Below are 24638 nucleotides of genomic sequence, written 5' to 3'. Positions count from 1 at the left end.
ATTAATTTAAAAGAAATGATATACATATAAAAACAACAGCTCAGTAAATGTAAGTCACCCTTCCTTATAATGGTGTATTAGGAAGTTAAAGATTCTTTTGTTTATAACGTACATTCCTTCAAAGAGTAGAGGAATAAAAAAATAAAACATTGCAATAATTAACAGAATTAGGACATAAGATACTCCACATAGATGAATCTAAGACAACTGAAGCATATAGTCCCTAAGCAATTTCTGCCACACACACTTTGAATCATTTGTGACAAAAATTTTCTAGGAAGGATTACTGACTCCCTGCCTTCTTAAACAGAGTAGATTCAATAGAAATTAACTTATTTTTTAAATATATTTTTATTGATTTCAGAGAGGAAGGGAGAGGGAGAGAGAGACAGAAACTTCAATGAGAGAGAATCATTGATTCGCTACCTCCTGCACGCCCCCTACTGGGGATCAAGCCTGCAACCCAGGCATGTGCCCTTGACCGGAATCCAACCTGGGACCCTTCAGTTCATAGGCCAAGGCTCTATCTACTGAGCCAAACCAGCTAGGGCAGAAATTAACTTATTATTCTCAGTGTACTCCAGTAGCATTCCCTCCTGGGTCAATAGAGACTGTCACAATTCTGGAAAATAAAAAAGGCTCCCTTCAAAACAGTAACAGCATGTTTGTTTGTTTTTATCACAGGGAAAGGTGTTTTATAAAGTACGTTCATTGTAGCCTTTTCTCTTTTAGCGTTCCTCCATAGAAAGTTCTGACTTGGCACACCTAGCCCTGGTTTCCCTATGCTCGTCTTGGACTGGGATGACCATTGCCCACGGGTGGATCTTTAAATTAAGAGGCTAACACCAATGTTATGTGTAAGTGTAAATTCACCTAACAGTACAATCACTAACACTGTGTAGGATTTAATATAAAGTACTTTCAGTGTTTGCACACATTAACTCATTTCATTTTCAAAGCCTAGAAACAAAAACAAAAACCACCTTATGTGGGACGCTCTCTTTTTACTGCTGTTTAGAGATGAAGAAATCCAGGCATGGGTTGCATAACAAGCCATAGGTCACAGAGCTAAGGAAAGGCGAGGCAGAATTCAAACAAGGGCTCCTGAGTCAGGGATCTTACTTTGCTATAAACTTGTCTTTTGACAAAATCCAATTGCTCATTTTAAGAACTTTTGTCAGAGAACTAACTTCATATCATCAACATAACTTTTTTAATGCTATCAGCTCATATCAGATCATAATAATAAACATCTGCTGAAACTGCTTGTTCGCGCATGAACCGAGATGCAGTCATTACTTCCGGTTGGTCCATGTAAAACTTTGAAGACCCTGTCTACATCCTGATTCATGTAAACTGCAAAAGCATTAGACGCTTAGGGAAATCTGAACATTCGCAGGATACCTGATGTTAAGGAACTGTTACTATTTAGGTGTGATGGCATATTGATGTTTTGCTTTTAAAGTCCTTAGCATTTAGTGGTAAACACTGAAATACTTAAGCATGAAATTATATGACCTCTAGGATTTGCTTTCAAATAATTCAGTGAAACACTGGCCTGTGCTGCTGGGTAATGGGTGCATGAGAGGTTATCGTGCCTGTGTCATTCGAAATGTTCTACACTTTAAAAACACTGCTAAAATGCCCTAACAGCTACTGTGGTGTGTAATTACTTGATTGTAAAGTAATAGCACGGAATGGCTCTCTCCTATATTAATTCAGCACTGTTACTGGGTGTGCTTGAGGTGAGGGAAACCTCTCTCTGAATAGAAAAAACAGGCCTACCTTCGAGAAGCTTACATCCAGCAAGTAACATGCTCAAGAGGTAAATGCAAGTGAGCTGAGCACTGTGAAAGGTGTCCTCTCCTCTGAAGCAGGGAGATCAGTGTGGCCAGAGGTTAAACCAGAGTTTGCCAGGCAGAAGAGCAGGGAGCAGAGTGTACCAGAGAGCACCAGCGGCAGCAGGGAGGACCCAGGAAACGGAGGGTAGGGGGCTGCAGCCTTTCTCAACCAGTTACCTGGAGAAGCAAGCCCCGGCTCCCTGACATCAATGTCACCAATACAGTATCTGCCGTGCTTGGAGGAGGGCACGGGAAAACTGAGGAAACGGTCTCTGCATCTCCTGTGCTCTATGGTCCTGATGAGAACTGCGCGTTGAGGAAGTCATTTCAACTGACTTTCAGTCCTTTCAGACAAGGAGCTGTGCCAGTTCCCTTCACTGTGCAAAAATGTGATGAATGCTGTAATGAAGCACCTACTGGTGGGAACCAATTCAAACAGCTCACTCACTACCAATTAAGGGAAAGATGTCAAAGCCATTTATTCCAACGGCAACGGACCGAACTTTTCATAATACAAACCATACATATTAAACAATACATACTTCTGAGCACATGCTAAAATGAAAGGTTTCTTTCAAATAAAGTTTCTTTCAATTGAGATTTGTCCTGCTTCAGAATGACATTTTTAACATTTTCAGCCAACATTCAAAATGCTTTGTTCCTGTTAGCTCCTTGGGAGAATAAAAAAATAAAAAAAACTATTCAGAACACAGAGGACTAATGTTTTAAGGAATCCCATTCTAAGTTAGTAACATTAAAAAAATATCCATGAGAATTTCAATTAAGTGAAAAATATGGTGCATGACCAGGCCTATTCTTTAAAGCTGATACAAAGATGTGTTCTGAAAAAAAAAAAAAAAATTCTGGCTTTTTGTGAGAATTTTTAAAAGTAAACAGCCCCTCTCTCTTCCATTCTCGCTAAAAAAAATAAATGGTAAAAAATATCCTCGGGTGAGGATTTAAATAAAATAAAATAAAAATAAAAAGGTAAGCGAACTGGTGTTTTCTCCCAAGATGATTGAGAACTTGAAACAAAAATACTGTTGCCCCAGCTGGTGTGGCTCCGTGGATAGAGTGTCAGCCTGCAGACCAAAGGGTCCTGGGTTCGATTCCTATCAAGGGCACCTACCTCAGATACAGGCTGCACCCTGCCGGGGCCCTGGTTGGGCGTGCAGGAGGCAACCAACCGATCAATGTGTTTCTGTCTTTCCCTCTCTCTTCCACTCTCCTTAAAAATCAATGGAAAAACATCCTTGGGTGAGAATTAAAAATAATGATAATATGCCCTAGCCGGTTTGGCTCAGTGGATAGAGCCTCGGCCTGTGAACTGAAGGGTCCCGGGTTCCATTCCAGTCATGCCGGGGTTATGGGCTCGATCCCCAGTGGGGGAGCGCAGGAGGCAGCCGATCCATGATTCTCTCTCATCATGGATGTTTCTATCTCTCTCCCTTACCCTTCTACTCTGAAATCAATAAAAATATGTTTTTAAAAAATAATAACAAATACTGTTGTGTCTGAAAACAAGTAAAGTCTAACTGTTGAAACTTTTAAATACCTTACACTTTATGGAATTGTAACATTTCCAAAAAAAAAAAAAGTATTACTCTCCAAAGCATTTAAGTTTTTTAATCTGATGTAGAGACGTTTAGGTTCCCTTTGCAGAAACTCAAAAAACAACAGTTTGAAGCTTGTGCAACCACCTTAAAAAGAGGAAGAAAAGAGAGTGGACACAGCTGGCAACACGCAACCCCTGAACCGCCCCTGCCGCACGGGTCAGAGCCGGAGGATTAATCACACAGTAAGAATGTAATTACCCGCATCCAGTCCCCCGGACCGAAAGGGGAGTGGAACCCTGCGGCGATGTCACCCATAAACACACATAAAAAGGTTTATTTCTTTACTCTGGGCCGTGGGCTCGTAAACTTGATTTGTACACGTCCAGCTACCGCTTTCCCTTTCAATGTGCGGCCAAGCGGGATGAACCTTCAGCCCGGCCGGCCGAGCGGCGGGATCTGCAGAACCGTCTGACCTTCCGGGAGCGGAGGCCACGGTCTCAGGCGCCAGCTTATTCCAACGCTCGGCTGTTACCTCGGGAACCGCAGCCTCAAAGGCACCCGTAGCTCCCGGCGGGCCGCACGGATCCCGCAGATCCCATTCCATCTCCCGGCGGCGGTTGCACATGCAACGGTGAGTCACCCGGGCACCGGCCTCCGCCCGAGCCGGCGCGCCGCGGGCGCTCCCAGCGGGACCGGTTCCGTCGGACCCCACCCTCCCTCTCGGGGGGACAGGGTCCCACTCCACGGGGGCATCCCCTTAACAACCGGGCCGACCGGACGTCTTTCACTACCTTTAGGGACAGACTCTACACGCCCCTCCCCAGGTTTCCCGGGCGGGAGAGTGCGGACGGGCCGCCGAGGTGGGCGCCCCGCGGCCCCTCCCGGCGGCCCCCGCGGGACCCCGCACGCAGGCTCTGCGCACGCGCGCGCACGCGCCCTCCGCCCGGGGGTCCCGGAGGTTGACAGGAGGTGGGCAGGGCGGGTGGGGGCCGAGAAGGGTCATGCCCGGCGGCGCCCCCAGGTTCCCTCACCTCGGTAAACGGGTCCATCGCCCCGGGCTTCGCGTGTCGATTGCGAGACGACGGAGGCGGTGGTTCAAATTCCGGAAAAGGAAAGAAGTGAGTCCCAGTTCGGCGTGTCGTCGGGAGAGAACGAGGAGTCCAGGGCCGGGACACTCTTCCCAGCCTGCGCTCCTGCCCCCCGCAGCCTCCAGTGTGGGACTCGGGCTCCGGCTGCCGTTCAAATTTGAATTTCAGCGCCGGGAGCCGCGCGCATGCGTGGGGGGCGGGGCGGGGCGCGCCTCTCCCCGCCCCCGCACTGGGTCACGTGGCCGCGGCGGCCGGGAGGTTCCCAGGGCGGCTCCGCTCCCCCAGCTCAGCCCCGGCCTGTAGCCCGGCGCCCGGGCTCCGCGGAGGGTGCGGTGCTGCTGGTACAAGAACCGCCTCGGGCCGAAGCCCCGCCTGCAACGTTCGCGCACCCCACCCGCTCCCTTCCCCCGGGCTGGGCTGGGGCGTTCCCCTGCCTGCATTCCTCAGGGCGGGATTGAGAGCCCTGGGTTCCTGTGAAATCCCCCCGGACCTTGCCAGGCATCCTCTCCGCCCACCCTGACATCACCCAAAGTGGGCTGCAGGCTGAGCCTTACTAAGGGGCAGGTCTAGTGCGTCCCCCAGACACTTGGGGTTCATGACCGCTAGCCCCCCTTGGACGCTGGAGGCCTTTCTCATGGGGAAAATGCGGCCGACATTCACAGGCTGTGCCACGAGTTTATACCCATTGGCGCTCCTCAGTCCTGTCCAAGCTGCAAAGGTGGTGGAGTGGGAAGGGTTCGGAGAGAGCGATCCGCTCTAATCCTTCCTTTTCCATCTGGGAGAAAGGGACCCTGAGACGTACGGTAACCGGCCCAGGAGAAGTGAAAATCCGCTCATGGTCTGCTTCCCGCCTCCAGATCGAGAAGCTGTGTCTCAGGATTTTAATTTTTTCCGTGATTATTGTTTATAGATTACTCGCAATTGTAAAATACGTTACATAGCCACTGCGTCAGATTCCTTTTCTTAGCAAGTTTGTGCTGGGGCTTGTAGGAACAGCTCTTGACTTGTTCGTTTGAAATATAACACCCTGTAGATTAGAGGGCCCAGCAGCTGGACAAACTCCCCAAATAAGGTGTTTCCGTAAATTGAATAACACTTGCGCCTTAGCGGTGGGTAAACAGTACAAATCGTATTCCACCAGTAATAGCTCCAGTTGGAAGGCTGATGCTGTGAGTTGTAATGAGAAGAAGGCAGGGTGTGAGGTCGGAGGAAATGGCTTGGGGTCTTGGCTGCACCAGGACCCTGCTTAACCCACTGTTTCGTAAACCTTCTGGGGGAGTCGTGAACTCCTTAACAATACCATTAACGTTAACCCTCAACCTAGAAAAGTGCCCATTCAGTCATAAGCTACTTAACATAGGAACTCATGAAGTTCATGGTCACACGCGCTAAGGATTTCTGAGGTAGCCTCTTTGGGTTTAAAGTTTACGCATCTGTAAAACAGGAATGATCAACTGCCCTTCCTCGGAGTTGTTTGGAGGATCAAGTGAAAAATTGAGAGCGATCCAAAAGTATTCTGTGATAAGTAACAAGGCACTAATCCAAGTGTTTGGTGGATCGAGCTATTAAACTTTAACTCAAAATATGCTGCTTAAGAACCAAAGAGAAAAGATGTTTGCATTTTTTTCAAATGCTAGACAGGGAAAGGGTGTGTGTGTATCTTGGCGGGAGAGAGTGTATGTTTTAAACAACATTGAAAAATGAGTCATTAGACATGTATGTAGCCTTGAGCCTCCTGCCTTTCTCTGAGCCTTAGATTCTTTATAACTAGATTCTAGGTAAGACCAAAGGATAAATAAAGCACCTAGTACAACATAGCTACTTGAAACATTTTAGTTTCTCTTTTTTCACAGGCCCCCCAATGTCTTTGATCTTTGCCCTGATGATGATGATGATGATGATAGCAACCACCTCAACAATAACTACCATTTGTTAAACACGGACTATGCCAGAAACTGCTAGATACCCAATTCCACCCTTCAGGAGCACAGCGAGTGTCCCTAACGTGCCTCCTCTCTCCCTCTCTTAGCCCTTGGTAGTTCATGCTTCAGTTCATAAGCTAGACTTACTTTTCTCCTTTTAAAAGTTGTTATAAAATATGTCCAGTTTACAAAAACATAATGAATAAAATAATCATGTACCTAACACCTAGCTTATGAAATATGGAATCTCATAATTGAAGTCTCCCGCGTCCTTCCTTAATACCATTCACCTTCCACTCCCCAGGAGTAAAATTGTCCTGATTTTCATGGTTATCCTTCCCATGACATGTATGTACTTTTATTATATCTACATATATAGTCATAACAACATGTTTTACATAAATTTTATTATCACTATACATACCTTTCTGCAGTTTTCCCCTCAATATTCTCTTTATGAGAGTCAACCTCATTAGTAGCTCCAGCTGCATTTCATTCATTTTTTTACTGCTGTATACTTGTAACTCCAAGATTCCATGATGCCATGAATATTTCGATGTCTCCTTATACACATAAGCAAAATTTTCTCTAAAGTAACATAGGACTTAGAGGATCATTTCAATCAATATATTTCAATATTATTGCCAGAAGCTAAAAATAAAAGCAACAACAAAAGTGGTAATAGGAATAAGTTAAAGAATTTAAAGATCTTCAGGGAAGCACTCTATAAATAAACATTTTTGGAAGATATAAAGCACACCTGCCCTAGCTGGTTGTCTCAGAGCATTGGCCTATGGAATGAAGGGTCCCGGGTTCGATTCTGGTCAAGGGCACATACCTCAGTTGCAGGCTCCATCCCTGGCCCTGGTCAGGGTGCCTATGAGAGGCAACCAATCAATGTGTCTCTCTCACGCTGAAATTTCTCTCTGTTTTTGCCTCTCTCTGCCACTCTCTAAAAATCAATGGAAGAAGTATCCTCAGGTGAGGATTAACAGGAAAAAAAATTAAAGTAGGCCTAAATTAGTGAAGATATATCATGTTCATGAATGCAAAGTCTTGATATCACAAAGATATAAATTTTCTCCAAGTTATGTGATAAATTCAGTATGATTTCAATTAAAAATCTCAAGAGGATTTTTTTCCTTTATGAAGCTTAACAATCTGATCCTAAAATGTATAAATTGTATCTTTTAAGATATATTTTTAAACTATCTATTACTGGTATAAAGGAACATAAGTAATCATTGCAAACTTATGAACTATGAGGGATCTTTTTTCCATTGATTTTTTTTTAGGGATCTTTTTAAAATGTAAATTATGCAGTGTCAATTTCTTGTTTAGGGTCAGCTTATGTCTTCCATTGCAATTAGAATAATATCCACATTCTTTATTATACGTGACCTCAACCCTGTCTACCTACTCCTCCTAATATCCTCTGAATATCATAACACACTCCCCTTTTCCCCCCACTAGTTTCTAACTCCATAGGCCTTTAATCTGGTCATTTAAAAATGCTAAATTCTTTCCTGCCTCAAGAACTTTCCACTTCCTGGATACTGCTCCTCTAGATATACCCATGTCTCTCCCCTCATTAGTTGGGTCTAAGCTTGAAATCTCTACCTCCTCAAAGAAGACGTCCCTGATCCGATGGCCACACCCCTTCTCTATGCTCCCCCATCACTTTTCACCCTGTTACTCTGATTTATTTCCTTTATTTCATTCACCACTTACATGGAATTATTTTAGTTCTGTGTTTTTGTTTCTTATTTACCCCTCCTACTATACTGTAAACTATGGAATGGCAGGAGCTTGTCTTGTTTATAGCTGTAACCGAGCATTTTGGGGCTCACAATATATGTTGAAGGAATGAATGTAAGGTAACTATTTTTCCTGTTTTAGAGATGTGGAGACTGAGATGCGAAGAGGCTAAATGATGGCCTAAGACCATCAGCATATCATTTGAACCAGATCTACCTGATTTCAAATCCAGTTCTTTATACTCTTAACATTTCAGTTTATTTATTTTGATCACCAAAGATATAATACTGCTATGTGTTCCCTTGAGCTATAGCTTAAGTGCTAAATAAATACCAACCATGTGTGTTTTTTTTTCTTGGAATTGCTTGATTTAAAAAATTTTTTAAATTATTAATTTAGGAGAGAAAATAAATGTGTGCCATATTTGCATGATTATTAGCTATACAGTTTGACCTAAATGATGTTAATATTCTAAAAGTCATCAAAAGTGTCTTCCCTAGTTATTTAAATAAAAACCACAACCTTCAAAGTTATTTAGGTAAAGACCACAGGTAATTATATTAATTTAAGGATAAATTCAAAGCCCCTGAAGCAGAGATAATGAGAGATTAAAGGTGGCCTTGTAAATGAGTATTGATTCTTCCTTTTCAACAAAGGAAATAGTAATCATATCTTTCACAGACAAAATTAATGGAGGGATGAAAAATACAAAATTCAAAAGTATTTACTTCAGTAAAGACACTCCAAATGGAATATATTTACAGTTAATTTTCAAAATATATTTACACATTCTCACTTCACTCACAAAATAATTACAATGCCATAAATATTCTTATTTTTACAGAGCGTGCAAAGGCCAAGATCCAACCATAAGGCAGCGGCAAGAAAGATTCAAGCCAAGTCCTGTGCTTCAGGTTATCTGGCCGAAGGGCCACTTCTCCTATACGGTTATTATAATGAAGGAATAAGAACCATCAAAGGATGTTGTATACATGTTACAGAAAAGGGCCATTTTATTTGTTATAATCTCTGCTGTTAATGGTACTTAGCATTACATTTTATTGGTCCTTAGCACCAGACTTTTTTCTCTCTAATTGAATCATTGACTTAAAGTTTCATATTCCACAGTGAGAGAAAACAGATTGTGTTTGCTGAACATAGTACATGTATTGTTTCCAAAAAACAATGCAACTACAGGCAGATTTCCTTTATCTTCCAAACACTTCAATAGGCTCAAAATTTATACAGCTTTAATTTCTTTTTTCTTTTTTCAAGTGGTCAATAAGGGTATTAGGGAATTCACTTTTTAATGTTTTTTATTGGTTTTAGAGAGAGAGAAGAAGGGAGAGGGAAAGAGAGATAGAAACATCAATGGGCTGCTTCCTACATGCTCCCCACAGGGGATCCAGCCTGCACCCGGGCATGTGCCCAGACCTGGAATCAAACCAGTGACCTCTTGGTGCAGGGGATGATGCTCAATCCACTGAGCCAGGCTCGGGAATTCACATTAACAGACCACAGTAAATCCTTTCATAAAGAGGAAGAATTCTTTTATGTACTTATCACACTGTAATTCATATATTGATAACATTACTTTTCCATATCTAAATTTCTTAAAGCTATATTCACAGATCCTATTTTTAAAAGTAGCTCTTAAATATTTAAAAATAGCAGAAGCAAATGTTTCTTAAACATCAAATTTCCTTTATTGAACAGCAAAAATAAAATCTCCTTAAGTTTGATATAAGAAGAAGGTTCATTGTACTCCATTGATGTCTGTTGTGACCTTTGTTTTTCAAGCATTTCAAAAGTTTCTCCTTATTGCTTCTCGGCCTTTTGGCTAAGATCAAGCGTAGGCATTCTGTTTTAATCAGTTTAACATCTGATACATCCTTTATCTGTGGGCCACATATTGGATGGAATTTTGGAAGGGAGAGATGGAATAGGAGCTTGCTCCGTCAATAAACAAAAAATTTGTCTCCTTACACACTAGTTCTAGACCATCGTTCTTCTCCTCTCTCTTTAACCCTTCCAAATTTCTGGTGTTCATGACATCCACATTCATATTCTCTCTCTCTCTCCACACACACGCACACACAAACACATATACACACATATATACATGTATTTACTCTTAAATACATCACAGTATGTATATACATGGTGGAGCAAAAGTAGGCTAACAGTTGTGAGCCTATGAAATAGTTTATTCGTGTATTATTATTTATTAACATTATTTTCCATACAGACAACTGTAAACCTACTCTTACCCCACCCTGAATATACGTACTGTGATGTATTTAGGAGTAAAGGGGCATCATGTTTGCAAAGTACTCTTAAACAGTTCAGAAAAGAGAGAGAGAGTTATATAGTTATGTGTCTATTGCTGTGTGTGTGTGTGTGTGTGTGTGTGTGTATAAACCTTTGTTGGCTCCTCTTCCTGTGCTTCACCACTAAATGACTAAACTCAAAATTCTACTCTTGTCTACCTTTACACACACTCCCTAGTCAGTGGTCGGCAAACTGTGGCTCGCGAGCCACATGCGGCTCTTTGGCCCCTTGAGTGTGGCTCTTCCACAAAATACCGACTTCTGCGCATGGGCCACGAAGTTTCAATCACACTGTATGTGCGCGCCCACACGTGGTATTTTGTGGAAGAGCCACACTCAAGGGGCCAAAGAGCCGCATGTGGCTCGCAAGCCGCAGTTTGCCGACCACGGCCCTTGGTGATCTCTTGGTCCTATTGCCTTAAAGTGCCACCGTATACTGATGGCTCCCAAATTTATTTCTTTTCATGATCTCTTCCCTGAGCTCCAAACTCTAATATCCAACCACCTATTTGAAATCTTGACTTGTACCCTAACTGCCAGATTGAACTTAACATTTCTGAAATAGAATTTCCCCAGCAAGCCTGTTCTTCTTCAATCTTCTCCATTTCTTTGAATAGCACCACTAGCTACCCAGTTGCTCAAGCCAGAAACCTAGGGGTCATGTCAATTTCCTTCTTCCTTTCCTCCCAGCTATCCACATGTCCAACCTGCAGCTATATCCTGGGTCTTCTTCGCTCCCTCTCACAGCTTCCTTTTCCCTCTCAGCCATCATCACCTCACTTGGCCCCCTGCAAGAGTCTCCTATCTGGTTTCCCTGCTTCCATGCCACCCTCTTAGGCACTGTCCTCAGAGCAGTCAATGCAATCTTTTTTTTTCTTCTAAATTTTAATCTTTATTGTTGAAAGTGCTACATAGGTCCTCCTTTTCCTCCATTAACCTCTTCCAGTTGTCAGTGCAATCTTAAGAAGAAGAAAAAAAGCCAATTATGTCACTGCTCTCTTTAAAATCCACCAGTGGTTTCTGATTGCACTTAGACTAAAAGACAAATCCCTTTCCCCGGCCCCTGCCCGCCTCTGAGATCTTTCTTCTATCACTTTTCCCCAGCTCCCTGGACTCCAACCATGCCGACCTTCATGCAGCCACAGGGATTATGTCAAGATCATTCCCATCTCAGGGCTTTTACCTTTGCAATCCCTCTACCTAGGATGCGTGTGCTCCCAGATTTCCTACGGCTGGCTCTTTTCCTTCAACTCTCAGCTCAAAAGTTACCTCCTCAGAGGCATTTTCTGACACACACACACCCTTATCCACATCACCACCTAGCATACTTCCCTGACTCACTGTGCTTCGTAGCACCTGTCTGTACCAGAAATTACAGCGTTTGTGAAGTTCATGTCAGGTGGTTTCTCCAACTGTAACATAAGTTCCAAGAGAACTATCTGGTTTACTCACCAGAGCATCCCTGATGTATGTGTCAAGGACTGGTTGATATATGTACATCATGTTTACATACATAGGTGTGTGTGGACTATCGGTAACTTCTGAGGGCAGGATTGTGTCTTTTTCCTCTTTTTGTCTTGCACATAGTAGGCACTTAATAAATATCTGTGGCATAATTAATGTACATCCTATTTTCTTCCAAATATGATAAAGATGGGCAGTATTTTTGTCTGATTAAAAAATATCTGTCCACCCCAATCACTTACAACAAAATGTCCTATTTTTAAAAATCACTTTCCCAGGATTTTTTGTGCTGTTCTGACCATTTTCATTGACGTGCAAAGGCGGAGGCGGTTTCACAAAGCATTCTCTTATTGGCCTTCCACGTAATGCTTTTCATTCTCCTGAAAAAGACATACTGAAAACATTCCATTCTCAGGACAGGCATTTTGAAAGCTCTCAAGCTTTGCCGACAATTTTTTTAAATCCACAAAACCAACGATTCCGTGGATTTTGGTCTAAGATAAATGAAGGAACGTTGTTGCCAGCCTGCCCCCGGGCTTCTGTTAATGCCGCTTAGAATCTGGGTTAGAATCTGGGTGTCGCAGCTGAGTTGCCCTGTTGTTTTACAGCAGAAGCTGCAGACCAACTCTCCTCAAGTCATGCATTTCCATAACATAGATTATCATAAATTGATTCCAGTAGAACAGAGAAGAAAGTCTTTTCTTGAAGCTTCCCCTCCCCCAGTCTTTTAAATTCTCATGTGAAATTTATATTTTAATGTTCTAATTTTTTAAAGTTACTAAGCTAACTTCTCCTTAAGAAAGTAAACTTTTCTCAGTTCCCAGCCTAACATACGCTTGATCTGTTCTCAACGAAATGAACTTTTGCTGGAAAGTGAACCCTTGCAGTTGTTTGTCTCTCCCTAGCACGAGCAATACTTGGGAGCAGCCTTCTCTGGTCTCCACCACCCCTCTTCCTCTTTCTTGGTCTTTATTACCCGCTCCTCCGTTGACAGTAAATGATCAGATGTGTTCTACGACTTTCAAAAGGAGGATGTTAATCTTTTTTCTTTAAAAAAAAATCCTCTCTTATTACAGAGATTTTTAGACCGGATTTTTATTATCCCCAAACTCCATCAACTGAATAGTTTGCCATGTAGCATGGAATATACAGATTAACATATGAGTTAACTAAACAAAAGTTACTGATAAAATAAGAAAACTTTAAGCTCTTTATTCATAAATAAAAATCCCACATAAAAGAATAATATTTCTATTAAAGTACCCATTTCCTTATTTTTGTATTTAAATTGAATGGAAGTCATCATTAAATTAAAATAATCCACAACTAATGCTGGTAGTGCACAGGGAGCTGAGCATAAAAGGGAAGTACAGTAGGATAACTACAATGGTATTCTTGGCTAGTATTGGAAAACTTAAGTTTAGTAAAACTTTAAAGAGGGGAAAAGGTGCATCTTTAAAGATAAACATAACTTACTAAAGTCAGTTTTAATATATTTTGATTTTATTTTACATTCAGTGCTTTGAAATGGGTAATCACATCAATTCTCTTGAAATTAATGGTTTATATAGAATCAGGTATAAAGATATACGGGTCTCAGAAAAATGGAACTGTTCATTGTTCTGGCACATATGCAGAGACAATGCTGACTCAAAAGCAGCCAAGTGGGCAGCTGCAAATGGAAATACTAGGCAGGCATAGCTCGAAGCAGTAATTAACAGAGCAGATGCAGAGCTGACGAGGATGAATAATTGCATAGACAGTAACGGTAAAAGGAGCCGATAACAGTACTAGTTTTGTAAGAAGTTAGATAAGCTCTTTGTGCTCATGGATTTGTTAGCAAGAGCACTTCAGTGCCTAATAGCACAGGAAGATCTTTTAAAATGCTTTGATTAAATTGACATGCAACTTTATATAATACTTATCAGTAAAGATATTTACAAATCAGTCAGACACAAGAAAATGTAGAGTGAACATAAAAATAATTTTGAAAGTAAAGAATGAAATAATATTCTAGGGGCATCCGACTGTTTTTTGGAATTCGTAAGTTAAATGAACCTTTGAAGGAGGCCCCTTTAGTGCGCATCATTTCCTAATGTGTGTGTGATGGATGTATAAAACGTTCCCTACTAACCATAACCAGCAAGGCTCTTGAGGATAAGTTTCATGTCTTTTATGTACTCTAAAAGTACAAGTCCCAGTGACTGTGTATAAATAAATGGAATGAGTGAAATAATACATTTTGGTTTCTTCAAAATATAATGAAAATGGACATTCTGATTAAGCATGCTTTAGTAAAAACATTCAGAGTAATGTTTAAATGGATGGTGACATATGACTCGGAAAAATCAGGAGTCTTTATATGTTGAGAAACAGTGACTTTAAAAACTAGAAATATGCAGGAGTAATAGATGCATTTATAGCAAACTTGGAAAATGGGTTTCAGAGTTTTAGGTATACAAAGAAGCTAAGGGAGGCATATAAGGAAGCTTGGTATGTACGATTCATTTACAGCCTCTTAGGACATGTTTTGCAAGGATAATTGCTCTTATGAATGCAAAGGATTCAGTGCTCATTACAATATCAAGTGCTTTAACCTAGAGAGTTTTCTTATATACCCATTTTATATCATTCTATTTTCCCTAAGTTATCATTGAAAATGCATACTTTCTATTGTCTACTTATTCATTAACTCACAAATAATTGAGTACCTACTGCATGCCAGGCACTATCATAGATGCTGGAAACATTGCAATGAAACCCCTCTCCCCCCCAATTTTTGCACTTACAGAAATTTTATTCTAAGGACAGACAAGACAAATCAGAAAATATATAATAAAATGGATAATGTTAAGTGTTAAGGGAAAGAATGAAGCAGAGAAGGGGGATAAGAAATCTGAGAAAGGAGTGGAATTTTAAATTGAGTGGCCAGGTAAGTCCTCACTGAGGCGTGGCATTTGGACTAAGTTCTGAAAGAATTGAAGGAGCTGGTCGTGGGCATCTGGGGGGAGAGCCTTCCAAGCAGGGGAAATCCCAGCCTGCAAAGGCCGTGAGGTGAAAGTGCTTGTCATAGTTGCAGAGCATTGAGGGTGCCCCGAGGGGACCAAGGAGGCGAGAGTAGAGGGAGATGAGATCAAAGGGGTGGCAGCAGACCAGGTCATAAAGGACCTCATAGGTAAGAAAGGAAGCCATTGGCGTGTTTTACTTAGGGGAGTGACATTATCTCCCGGCCACGGGATCACACTGATCACCAGTCCTATCAATACAATTTGTATTGTAGCATTGAGGATATCATGCAGGGGTACTCAAATGGTAAATGTATCTGGGCTTCCTCCAGTAATAAAAGGTGCTCATATTACCCAGCTCAACTTCAGGTTTTTAGCTTTTCCGCATCTTCTAAGTTAACTGAAGGGCGGAGAAGACTGGCTTTGCAATTCGCAGCTGGGGCTGAGTTTCACGTCACAACCCCTTCCCTTGTGAAGCTACTGCCCAGTTAAGCCCATTTGAACAGCGCACAAACGCCGGTGCGGGTTATCAGTCAAAACGCGTGCGTCGCAGGAGACGCGAGCTGTGCACGCCGGGAGTTGTAGTTCTTCCCTGTCTCGTGCTGCGAGCCCGGCCCGGACCCGCGAGCGCCCCCAGCGGCGCGCAGGCTCCGGGAAGCGCAGCTCCTGCGGACGCCAGGAGCGTTTCCTAGCAACGGGGGAGCGGCCACGTCACAGCGCGGGTTCTAAACGCTGCTACCCTCCGTTGGGCCGCGGTGTGAACCTTCAGTCACCTGCGTGCTGCAGGGAGCACGGCTCACAGCCCCGTGTCCGTCTGTCCTTACCCGCATATCCTGCCCCAGGTCGCTGACCGCTACCTCCCCCGTGACCTCGTCTCTGAGGCCCCGGCCGGCCCGCCCGGCTCTCGTCCCCCGCGCCCGCGGAGCCCACCGCCCGCGACCTCGGCCGGACGATGCTGGAGTCCATTCGCGTGACGGGTGAGTGCGGAAAGGGCAGGCCGGGTGCCGCTGTCTGTCCCCCCTGCTGGCGCCATCCTGACAGCCCCGAGGCCCAGGTAACGGTAGATGCGGGCGGAGATGCGGGACCAGGAGATGTTGCGGGGGGAGGGGGACGGGAGGGCGATGTGCAGAGGGGGACGAAAAACGGTCCCTTTTCATTTTGTCACTTATTATCATGCACAGATTACTGGCCCTACAAATGCACAGTCTAAACACGCATTGTTAAATTCTATTTCAAAACACAGTATGTATGTCAGTAGGCATTATAGTGCCCTAGGACATAATTTTCTAGACTGCTCATAAAAATCAGAGCTAACCAGAAGAACACATTTCTGTGTGTACGTATTTATACTGCTTATTTGTATGCTTGCTTCTATAAGGTCAGTAAGGCGTTTTGAGATGATGTTTTTAAAAGGTCACTTTAGTATGTACTATACCTAGGTCAGAAAGTTTACTGACTTCATTATTTTTTTAAATAACTATGGATATTAATCATTTAAAAACTATCTCACATAATACTAGGGTAATTCTCTAGCCACGTTCCCAGCATTTGGTTCGTATAACGTTTCTGCGAGACAGGGCTGGTGGTAGTCCGGTGTTCTGAGGAAGAACAGAGTAAGAGGAAACGCCAAATTCTAACACTAGGCATCACTGCAAGGCATTGCAGTAGCTAATAAACCACCTTTTCTCTGAATATTTTAAGTGTAAAACTAAATTCCTTTCCATATATCCATGGTCTTGATTTTGCACTATTTTATTTCAGTTCTGTAGTATAAACTAGGGGGCAGATTTTGCTCGGCCATGCCACTGCTGGGGTTTATCTCATTGCTATGTTGACAGGAGGTACAGACAGTTACAGGATCTAAGGTCTAAGAGGCCACTTAAATTGGCATTAGATTTTTTAAATGTGATGTGATGTAGATGCTATTTGCATCTTAAAAGACAATGAAAATGTTGAAAGTGACTTAAAAATGCCATCCCATCTTTTTGTCTTGGAGCAGGGCTCCCAGCCATGGCTCTGTAACATTGAATTGATAGAGAACGGTTGGTTGTGGGGCTGTTCTGTGCATGGTGGAATGTTTAGCAGCATCCCCCGCCTCTATCCACAGGTGCCAGGAGCAACACCGTCCCTTACCCAGTGGTGACAGCCAGAAATGTCCCCAGACATTGCCAAGTGTCCCCTGGAGGGCAAAATTCCGCCCCCCTCCACCCCACCCTCATTTGAGGGCCACTGCCTTATACAGTTAGATTCTGTCAGAGTGATAGTTATTAGGTAACAATTTAGAAGTAAAATCAATTAAAATAACTTCCCCAAGGCATAACAATCCTTGCAGAGAGAGTACGATAGTATTAGAAAGCAGATGTTCTGACCAGCTAGTCAGCGATTTTTTGTTTTATATGCAGAGTTGGAAGTCTGAAGAGAGCTTTATAAAACAGTAGACACAGACCTCTTGCCTCAACTCTCTTCCTGTAATTTAATGCAGTGCATGTATCAATGTAGCGCTTCATGTTGAATACCTTGAGAGAGAGAATTTGGCAGTGAATTTCTATAGTTTATTAAAAATTCAAACAGCCATTTGAGACAACTCAGGCCTCACATTTACAGCCTCTTTAAAAAGAATTGACCAGGTCATTTTTCAGAATAGTTTCCCCATTTCTTTGACATAGTGCTTGACCAGTTAGGATGATAGCTCCGGAGCCCTAGGCCAGCTTTCATGGCCATGCAGAATGCGTTATGGAGAGCATTTAGCCGAGAACATGCCCCCTCCCCCTCACTATCCCCTCACTCTTCACTCATGCCCAGGAGGCCCGGTCCTGGCTAGCAGGAGAACTTAGTTATTTGGGGTGAGAGTACTGATGGAAATGTGTGTGCGTTTGATTTTTCAGCTCTAGAAGCGCCATAAAGTTAGGACAAACTGGTGTCTATTTCAGGACTGAGCAATTAAATGTTTCTGAAATCACTCCCTATGTGATATCTTACGCACTTTTGACTTATTCGTCGTGATTTCATATAACCTAAATACAACATTGTGGTGTAACTGCCGATTAGGAGAACTATAGTAAGAAAGTTGTGTGTGCTGTGTATGCTCTGTATGCTGTGTGAAGTGAAATCACGTCAGAAAAGGTTTCTGTGCCTTCCCACAGCTTTTTAAAGAAGATAGTTGATTATACTAACGCCACAAAAACGTTGGTGGTAGAATGCAGAATTAATTGCTTAATGTTAAATTTACCTGGGAAATCCAAATTTAAAGATTCTAAGTATTTTCCCATTTATGTTATTTCATGGAGTATTTCTATAGGAGCTGAATAAAATAATTGAATAAAATAATGATACTGATCATTAACACCGGCTGCACTGGTCTCAGCACTTAAAAGATTAACTGTGTTGTTCCTCGCACCAATACTATAACGTATGTAGCTTATTATCCCTTTTTACAGATAAGAAACACAGCACAAAGTTCAGTGACTTGGTCAAGGTCACAGCTACTGATAAAGATTCAATTCAGCTGAGCTCCATCCCAAAGTCCACGTTCCCAACCACTAGGAAAGGCACGACACTGTTACAAAGACTATACGACACAAATTCAACATGAAGATCTCATTTAACAGCAGTGGCACATTATCTGGTAGCTCACGCAAGTTTTTATCACAGACAAGTCTGTAAATTTTGGTCTGAAAAGACCATATTTTACTAAAAAAATGTTTGAAAATAAAAAATAAGACATCGAGCTCATTCAATGAGGAGCAAGTGCTGTCAGAACCCATATAAGACTGTGTCAGTTTATGGCTTCTTACTGCCCCTATTTTGTATGTGACATAGATGTGATCGATGCGTCATCTGGAAATGAAGCTCCTTTGTAACAAAAGTGAATGTTTAAAATACCGGGGACCAGCGTCGTCTTGAGCTCAATGCGTGGACTTATGGGCTGAAACACTTCGGCACAGTGCTCCCGTGTGTCCCGCAGCAGTAGGCACCTGCCATTAACACTTGTCTTCAACACCACTAGTTGTTTCTCTTTTAAAAATATTTTTAATTGATTTGAGAGAGAAAGAGAGGGTGAGAGAAAGAGAAACATCCATGAGAGAGAAACATCAATGGGCTGCCCCCCCACCCCCTACTGGGGATTGAGCCCACAACCCAGGCATGTGCCCAGACCTGGCATCGAACGGGCAAACGGGTGACCTCTCGGGGCATGGCAGGACACTCAACCACCTGAGCCACGCCAGCCAGGGCAACTAGTTGTTTCATTTTCTTATGCTGGACTGGTATGACTTTTTCTCAACCATCACGCATTCAAATCTTATATTTTTTCTCGCCTCTCAGATTTTCTCTTCCCTTCGCTACATCCTTGCATGATCAGAGCAGCGAGCAAAGACGAACACAATGTCTCCGTAAGGGATCATACAGTTTCAGTGTCGGGGAGGCCATCATATAACAAACGTAAGGCCGCAGCCATGGCACGTGCTTGGAAGACCCCCCCAGAGGCTCCTGAGCAAGTGGTGTTGAAGTGAAGGACGAGGAGAAGTGTATCCAATAGAGGGGAGGGAAGAACTCGCCAAACACAGGGACAGTGTGAGGAGGTGCTGGGTCTGGAAGGAGAGGTGAGCGTGGGGCTGATGCGTGAAAGGAAGCTCCCGTGGACTGAGTCCGGGAACTGTGCAGGGCGCGGCCGCGGCAGAACTGACCACGAGTGACCATGTGTGCCATGGTGAGGGGTTTTCTGTTCATCTTAAGTGGAAACCAGGGGGAAGTTCGCCGCTGTTCTAGATGGTGTTTAATGCTTCTCTCACCACAATCATCATTTCTGGCATTATAGACACTGCGTATTTCCAACTGTAAAACAATAACACCACAACAGTTTCTGACCAAAAAACAAGTGTCACGTTATAAAGAATCATGGCCACTAACAGAGTAACATGAGGTGCTCCTAGCTGGGACGGTGGCATTTTTAGGAATCCTGGAATACAGTTGTGTTCCTCAGTTCCTGGAATTGTAATAGTAGGATCTTTTTGTTTCATCTTTCAACTTACAGTTGAGAAACTATAGTGGGTGCTGTTGGATTTAGAGATGATATAATTAACTAGAGGCCCGGTGCATGAAATTCTGCCTCGGGGCCCTGCGGCCCTGCCCACTGGTCATTCCGGAAGGTCGTTCTGCCGTCTGGTCTAATTAGCATATTAGCTCTTATTGTATAGGATAGCTTTTCTATTATAATGCAGACTGTTGGGGAACAAATGTGTTTTCAAAGATACCGATAAATCATTTTAAAAAATTAAGGTGTAACTTACATTCATTAAGGTTCACAAGTCTTAAGTGTGTTGCCTGATGAATTTGCACATATGTAACCACTACCCAGAACAAGATGTCGAACATTTCTTGCACTCATTACCCTGGTACCTCCTCCTAGTTATAACCCCTCCCTCAAAGCTAACCACTGTGCTAACTTCTGGTTTTGAACTAGATATAAATGGACTTATATGGCATGTGCTCCTGATCTGGTTACATTTGCCCATTATTACCTGTAAGCTTCATCTGTATTGTTGCTTGCAACCACGGTTTGTTCTTTTCATTGCAATATACTATTCTATTATCTGAATACACCACAGCTTGGTCATCCTTTCTACTGTCCACAGAGATGATATCTTTTGAGGTTTAATTAATTTAATCCCCAAATAGGATAAACACTTGATCTTATGTGGGGATTATTTTGTTTGGCTTAGCCTTTTCTTCTGTTTGTCATCAAGCAACCTGTTGTTTTGTGGTGAAATTACCCCAGGTTCTCAGGTTTCATAAGTATTAGTGAACCATATAAAATTGCCGTCTTGTGGGTCAAAATCGGTTGAATGGTAGTTTTCCACTAGGCTTTGTTTCTGGTGATGTAATCTTCCTTTCAGCCCAGGGCCTCCTAATTACTGTGAAACCTCACCTCCTCACAACCCAGAAACTCTGAGAGCCAGTGCGCAGTGCTCCCCGCTCCCCGCTCCTCTAGAAGAGGAATGAGAGGCACTGATGGGCTGGTGATTAGACTGATGTTACAGAGAGGCAATTGAAAGCGCTGGGAATGGACGCCAGGGCTCCTGGTACCTTTGCTCCCGTTCTAGATACAAACGGAGCTTTCATTGTGTTGGTAATCTCAGCGCACTCACCTAGTTGTGTGAATATACTGAGTATCAGTTCTAATGCAATATTTCCCTTTTTGCCTCAGTTTGAGTAATCAGGTTGGGATGAATGATTTCTTTGATCAACAAATGATGTTCATTTACACCCTTCCCTTCTCCCCCCCCCCCCCCCCCCCGTTCTAGTGCAGCAGATTTCGAATGGCTCAAATGCCACTTTAGTGACTTTTAATATGAGAATGTTTGATTTTTTAGTTACCTTATTACGCTTCAGAGGGAAAATGAGTTACACTTCCCCCAAAGTTTAAATTTTTCGGGAAAGAGGAGTTAGAATAGGATTTTCTTCAGTGAAACTCCTGATTGGGCTTTTACTATGTTCTTATGCAGGTTTAAACGTCATTTTTCTTAAACAATAGTATTTAAAATTACAAAAAACTTTCAGGTTCTCTAATACTTTTCATGTAACTGAAAACAAGGTTCGTGTGCCTACTGTGAGGAATTAATTTATATCCTTCTTGTGGGAGTGACGGGCCACCTGCCCACGTTCATGAACTTCGTGGGATGTCAGCATTTGGCAGGATTGGCATTTACTAAATCAAAACCCGGGGGCGCTCCCAGACTTGACTCAGCAGATGGGGCTGAGAAAGGGCTGAGGCTGGGGCTCTCAGGCAGACGATTAGCACGTGAAGGGAGATGCTGCACCTGCTGGGAGGGGCCGTGTCACAGGCTGCTGCAGGCTGCCACCTCCCCGCCCCGCTCCTCCTGGAGGGTTTGGCAGATGGTTCCGGACTTCGTTAAGGTACCCGGAGTGTGCAGGCTGTTGGAGGTGGGACAGAATTACGGAGGAACAGGTCACCGATGCTCTATGACAAAACAGAAGAGCTCTGTGAGCTCCCGCTTTGGTCACGGAGCTACTGAGTCTTAGGAACCAAAGAGAGCACTTTTCCTTGAATGTTCTTTTTAAAAAATCAACACAACATAAATGCAATAACTTTCAAAGTTAGAAATTCCTCAGAGTAGTTTTCTGCATTGACTTTCATTGGGCAACTTCCCCTCTTTTCAGGCGAGAGCCCTGTTACCTCCCTCGACCTTCCTGGCCGTGCCCAGTCCTCACCTGACTTTTCTAGGTGTGCGATCCCCTGTTCTTATCTCAGTTCTCTTGCTCTTTCCCTTTTAGTGTCCATTTCATTCTTCCTTTCTTATCTCCTGAACTCCTGGTGTCTTTGGAGAAACTGACCTTGCCCGTGGGCATTGGGGCTGCAGCCTGTGACCTGGTGTTCCTTAGCCCGTGTTTGCCCGGCCTGCCCAGCTCAGAGTACCAGTCGGCAACACTTAAGTCCGAAACCCAAGGAACCGGGACCCACCCACCGCCGTGAGAGTTTGTTTGTCCCGTTGATTTTTGGCTGGTCGTTAGCATTGATTGAATGGCTTCTTTATGCGGTCAACCTTCAACTTGACCTGTGCAGTCTCGCTCCTGCCTCTCACCTCTCAGCTTGGACATGCAGTAGACATTGAACCCCCATAAGTTCATACTTTCATGTTATTGTCTAGACACCAGAATTCAAACTTCACATGTTGGCCTAGAAAATGTTAAGTAGGACTTTTAAGTACCTTACATGTTTGGATTATTATCCACTTTTGACCTGGTACTGTTTCTTTACCCTCAACCCTATGAATTTCTGGACTTTAAGTAAACACATTTAGAGCAAATGTCTCTACCGTGGCACTGTCTTCGGATGAGTATTTTGTTGCCGGAGCTGTCCTGTGCATGGAAGGATGTTTAGCATCATCTCTGGCCTCTACCCACAAGATGCCAGTAGCTCCCCCCATAGTGTGACAGAAGAATGTCTCCAGACGTTGCCAATTCCCCATTATATTTCCGCTGGTGCGGTGTCTCCTCATGTAAATACAGAATGCTCCCAGAACTACTTACACCTGCTGACCCACCATGGTCGGAGAGTGGCATGTTCAAGGCCATGCTGTCCTGTCAGTGTACATTTACGGAATGTCTGCCTGATCCCAGGCTAGATGTTGGAACGAAAGAGAAGCCTAAGACACGGTCCTGGCACCTGTCCGAGGACATCAGCGTCCACATTACACGTCTTCCTGGGGCCGGGCTCTCTGCAGAGAAGTGATGTGTGTGGTGCATGCAGCCGAGTTAATCCTGAGTGTCTGTGGGTAACTGAATGAGTGACCCTGCACGAGAGAATGAGCATGGAGCCTGTGACCAGACACACCTGCATTCAAACACACTTTGCTGTTTATTACTCTCGTGTCCTATAACCTTGAGCCAATTACTTAACATTGCCAAGGCATGATATAACGTACAGTTTTGGTGTGAAATCCCAAACTCACATAAGTATGGCAGCAGATGACGGCGCTATTGTTGTTATTATTTATTCCTACTTATTGTGGAAAGGATCCCTGAACGCCTCATCTTGAATGGGTGAATGACAGATGTGTGTGGATAAATAATTTTTTAAAAAATGAAAATGAAATAAAGCGTGTCTTTCTTGGCAAGGTAAGCACTCGTCCAAGTCAGCCAGCATTGAACTTGCCTCAGTGGGAGGGTCCCAGGGTTGCGGGCTAGAGGCTCCACGGTCCAGGAGACCTGGGAGCGAGGCCTGGCTGAGAACCACAGTGCATCCCATCTGCAGAAAGGAGTTAGAACAGGATAGTGACCAGACTATGCCAGATGTACAGGTAGGACGTTGGCTGGAGCCTCGTTCAGACCAGCAGGATGAAGGCAAACGCAGCCGCTGTCAGTGTAGACTGAAGCTGAAAGCCCTGAGGCTCTGCTGAAACCCCCTCATCCGTTTCCCTTCACGTTGCTCTCCTCCTCTCTCAGTCTAGGTTATAGCTCCTGCTTTTCATGTTTAAGCTTCTACTCCCTTGTGTTACTATGCATGTCTTCCTAGGACTGCCTCGCCTTCAGAGCCAGATTAGAAGCTGGTTGAAGGCAGGAACCATGCATTTGTGCAGATGTATTGTAAGAATACTTAGTCACATTCCGAGTATTTGTGGAAAGAAGGGGTGCAAATCCAGTCTTACAGCAGCACCTGAGCAGCAGTATATCAAGTGATTCTTGTCTTTTTAAGCCACTTGGGAGGTTTAAAGACAAAGTTGACTTCTCCTTAATTTGCCATTTGATATGCTGGTGTCTATGTAATAGTCATTACAATTTTTTTTCAGACATGGCAAGAAAAATCCTTGATTTTCTTTCATCTTAATCTATAGCCTAGAATTAAGAAAACCAACCAGCTAATACTGAGTGACATAGCTAAAACATGCTTGGACATAAGCATATCATTTTTAATCTTAAAAGTGGTTTTCAAGGTCAATAAGGCAGTGTTATTCTTCCTTTACCGATGGCTACCTTTGTATAAACACTCTGATTTCAAGATTGTATTGGCTTTGAAGGTGACTCGGACTTATGAAATCCCCGTTCTTTGGTAGAGTTGAGTAGTCAGATTAGTTACATGTGCCGTCTCACATCTATATTAAACCTTGATCATCGAGATGGTTTGGAGCTGTGGACCTCTTTAGATAACTCAGAAG

The 24638-nt window shown here is 43.3% G+C and overlaps 1 protein-coding gene across 1 annotated transcript in view; it reads left to right on the top strand.

Moving 5' to 3' along the window:
- Positions 1 to 4398: 4398 nt before the first annotated feature.
- Positions 4399 to 24638, top strand: part of MATCAP2 (microtubule associated tyrosine carboxypeptidase 2) — a gene marked incomplete at its 5' end in the record, with an annotated part of 32023 nt that continues 11783 nt past the window's right edge. Inside the window, 2 exons of the mRNA XM_081102007.1 lie at positions 4399 to 4515; positions 22144 to 22207. Of these exons, the coding sequence (XP_080958133.1) occupies positions 4399 to 4515; positions 22144 to 22207 (181 nt within the window). The remainder of the gene's footprint in view (positions 4516 to 22143; positions 22208 to 24638) is intronic.

The sequence above is a fragment of the Myotis nattereri genome (genome assembly GCF_964212035.1).
Source record: "Myotis nattereri genome assembly, chromosome: 11".
NCBI lineage: Eukaryota > Metazoa > Chordata > Mammalia > Chiroptera > Vespertilionidae > Myotis > Myotis nattereri.
The sequence above is the reverse complement of the archived record's forward strand: the minus strand, read 5'-3'. Positions and strand labels throughout refer to the sequence as shown.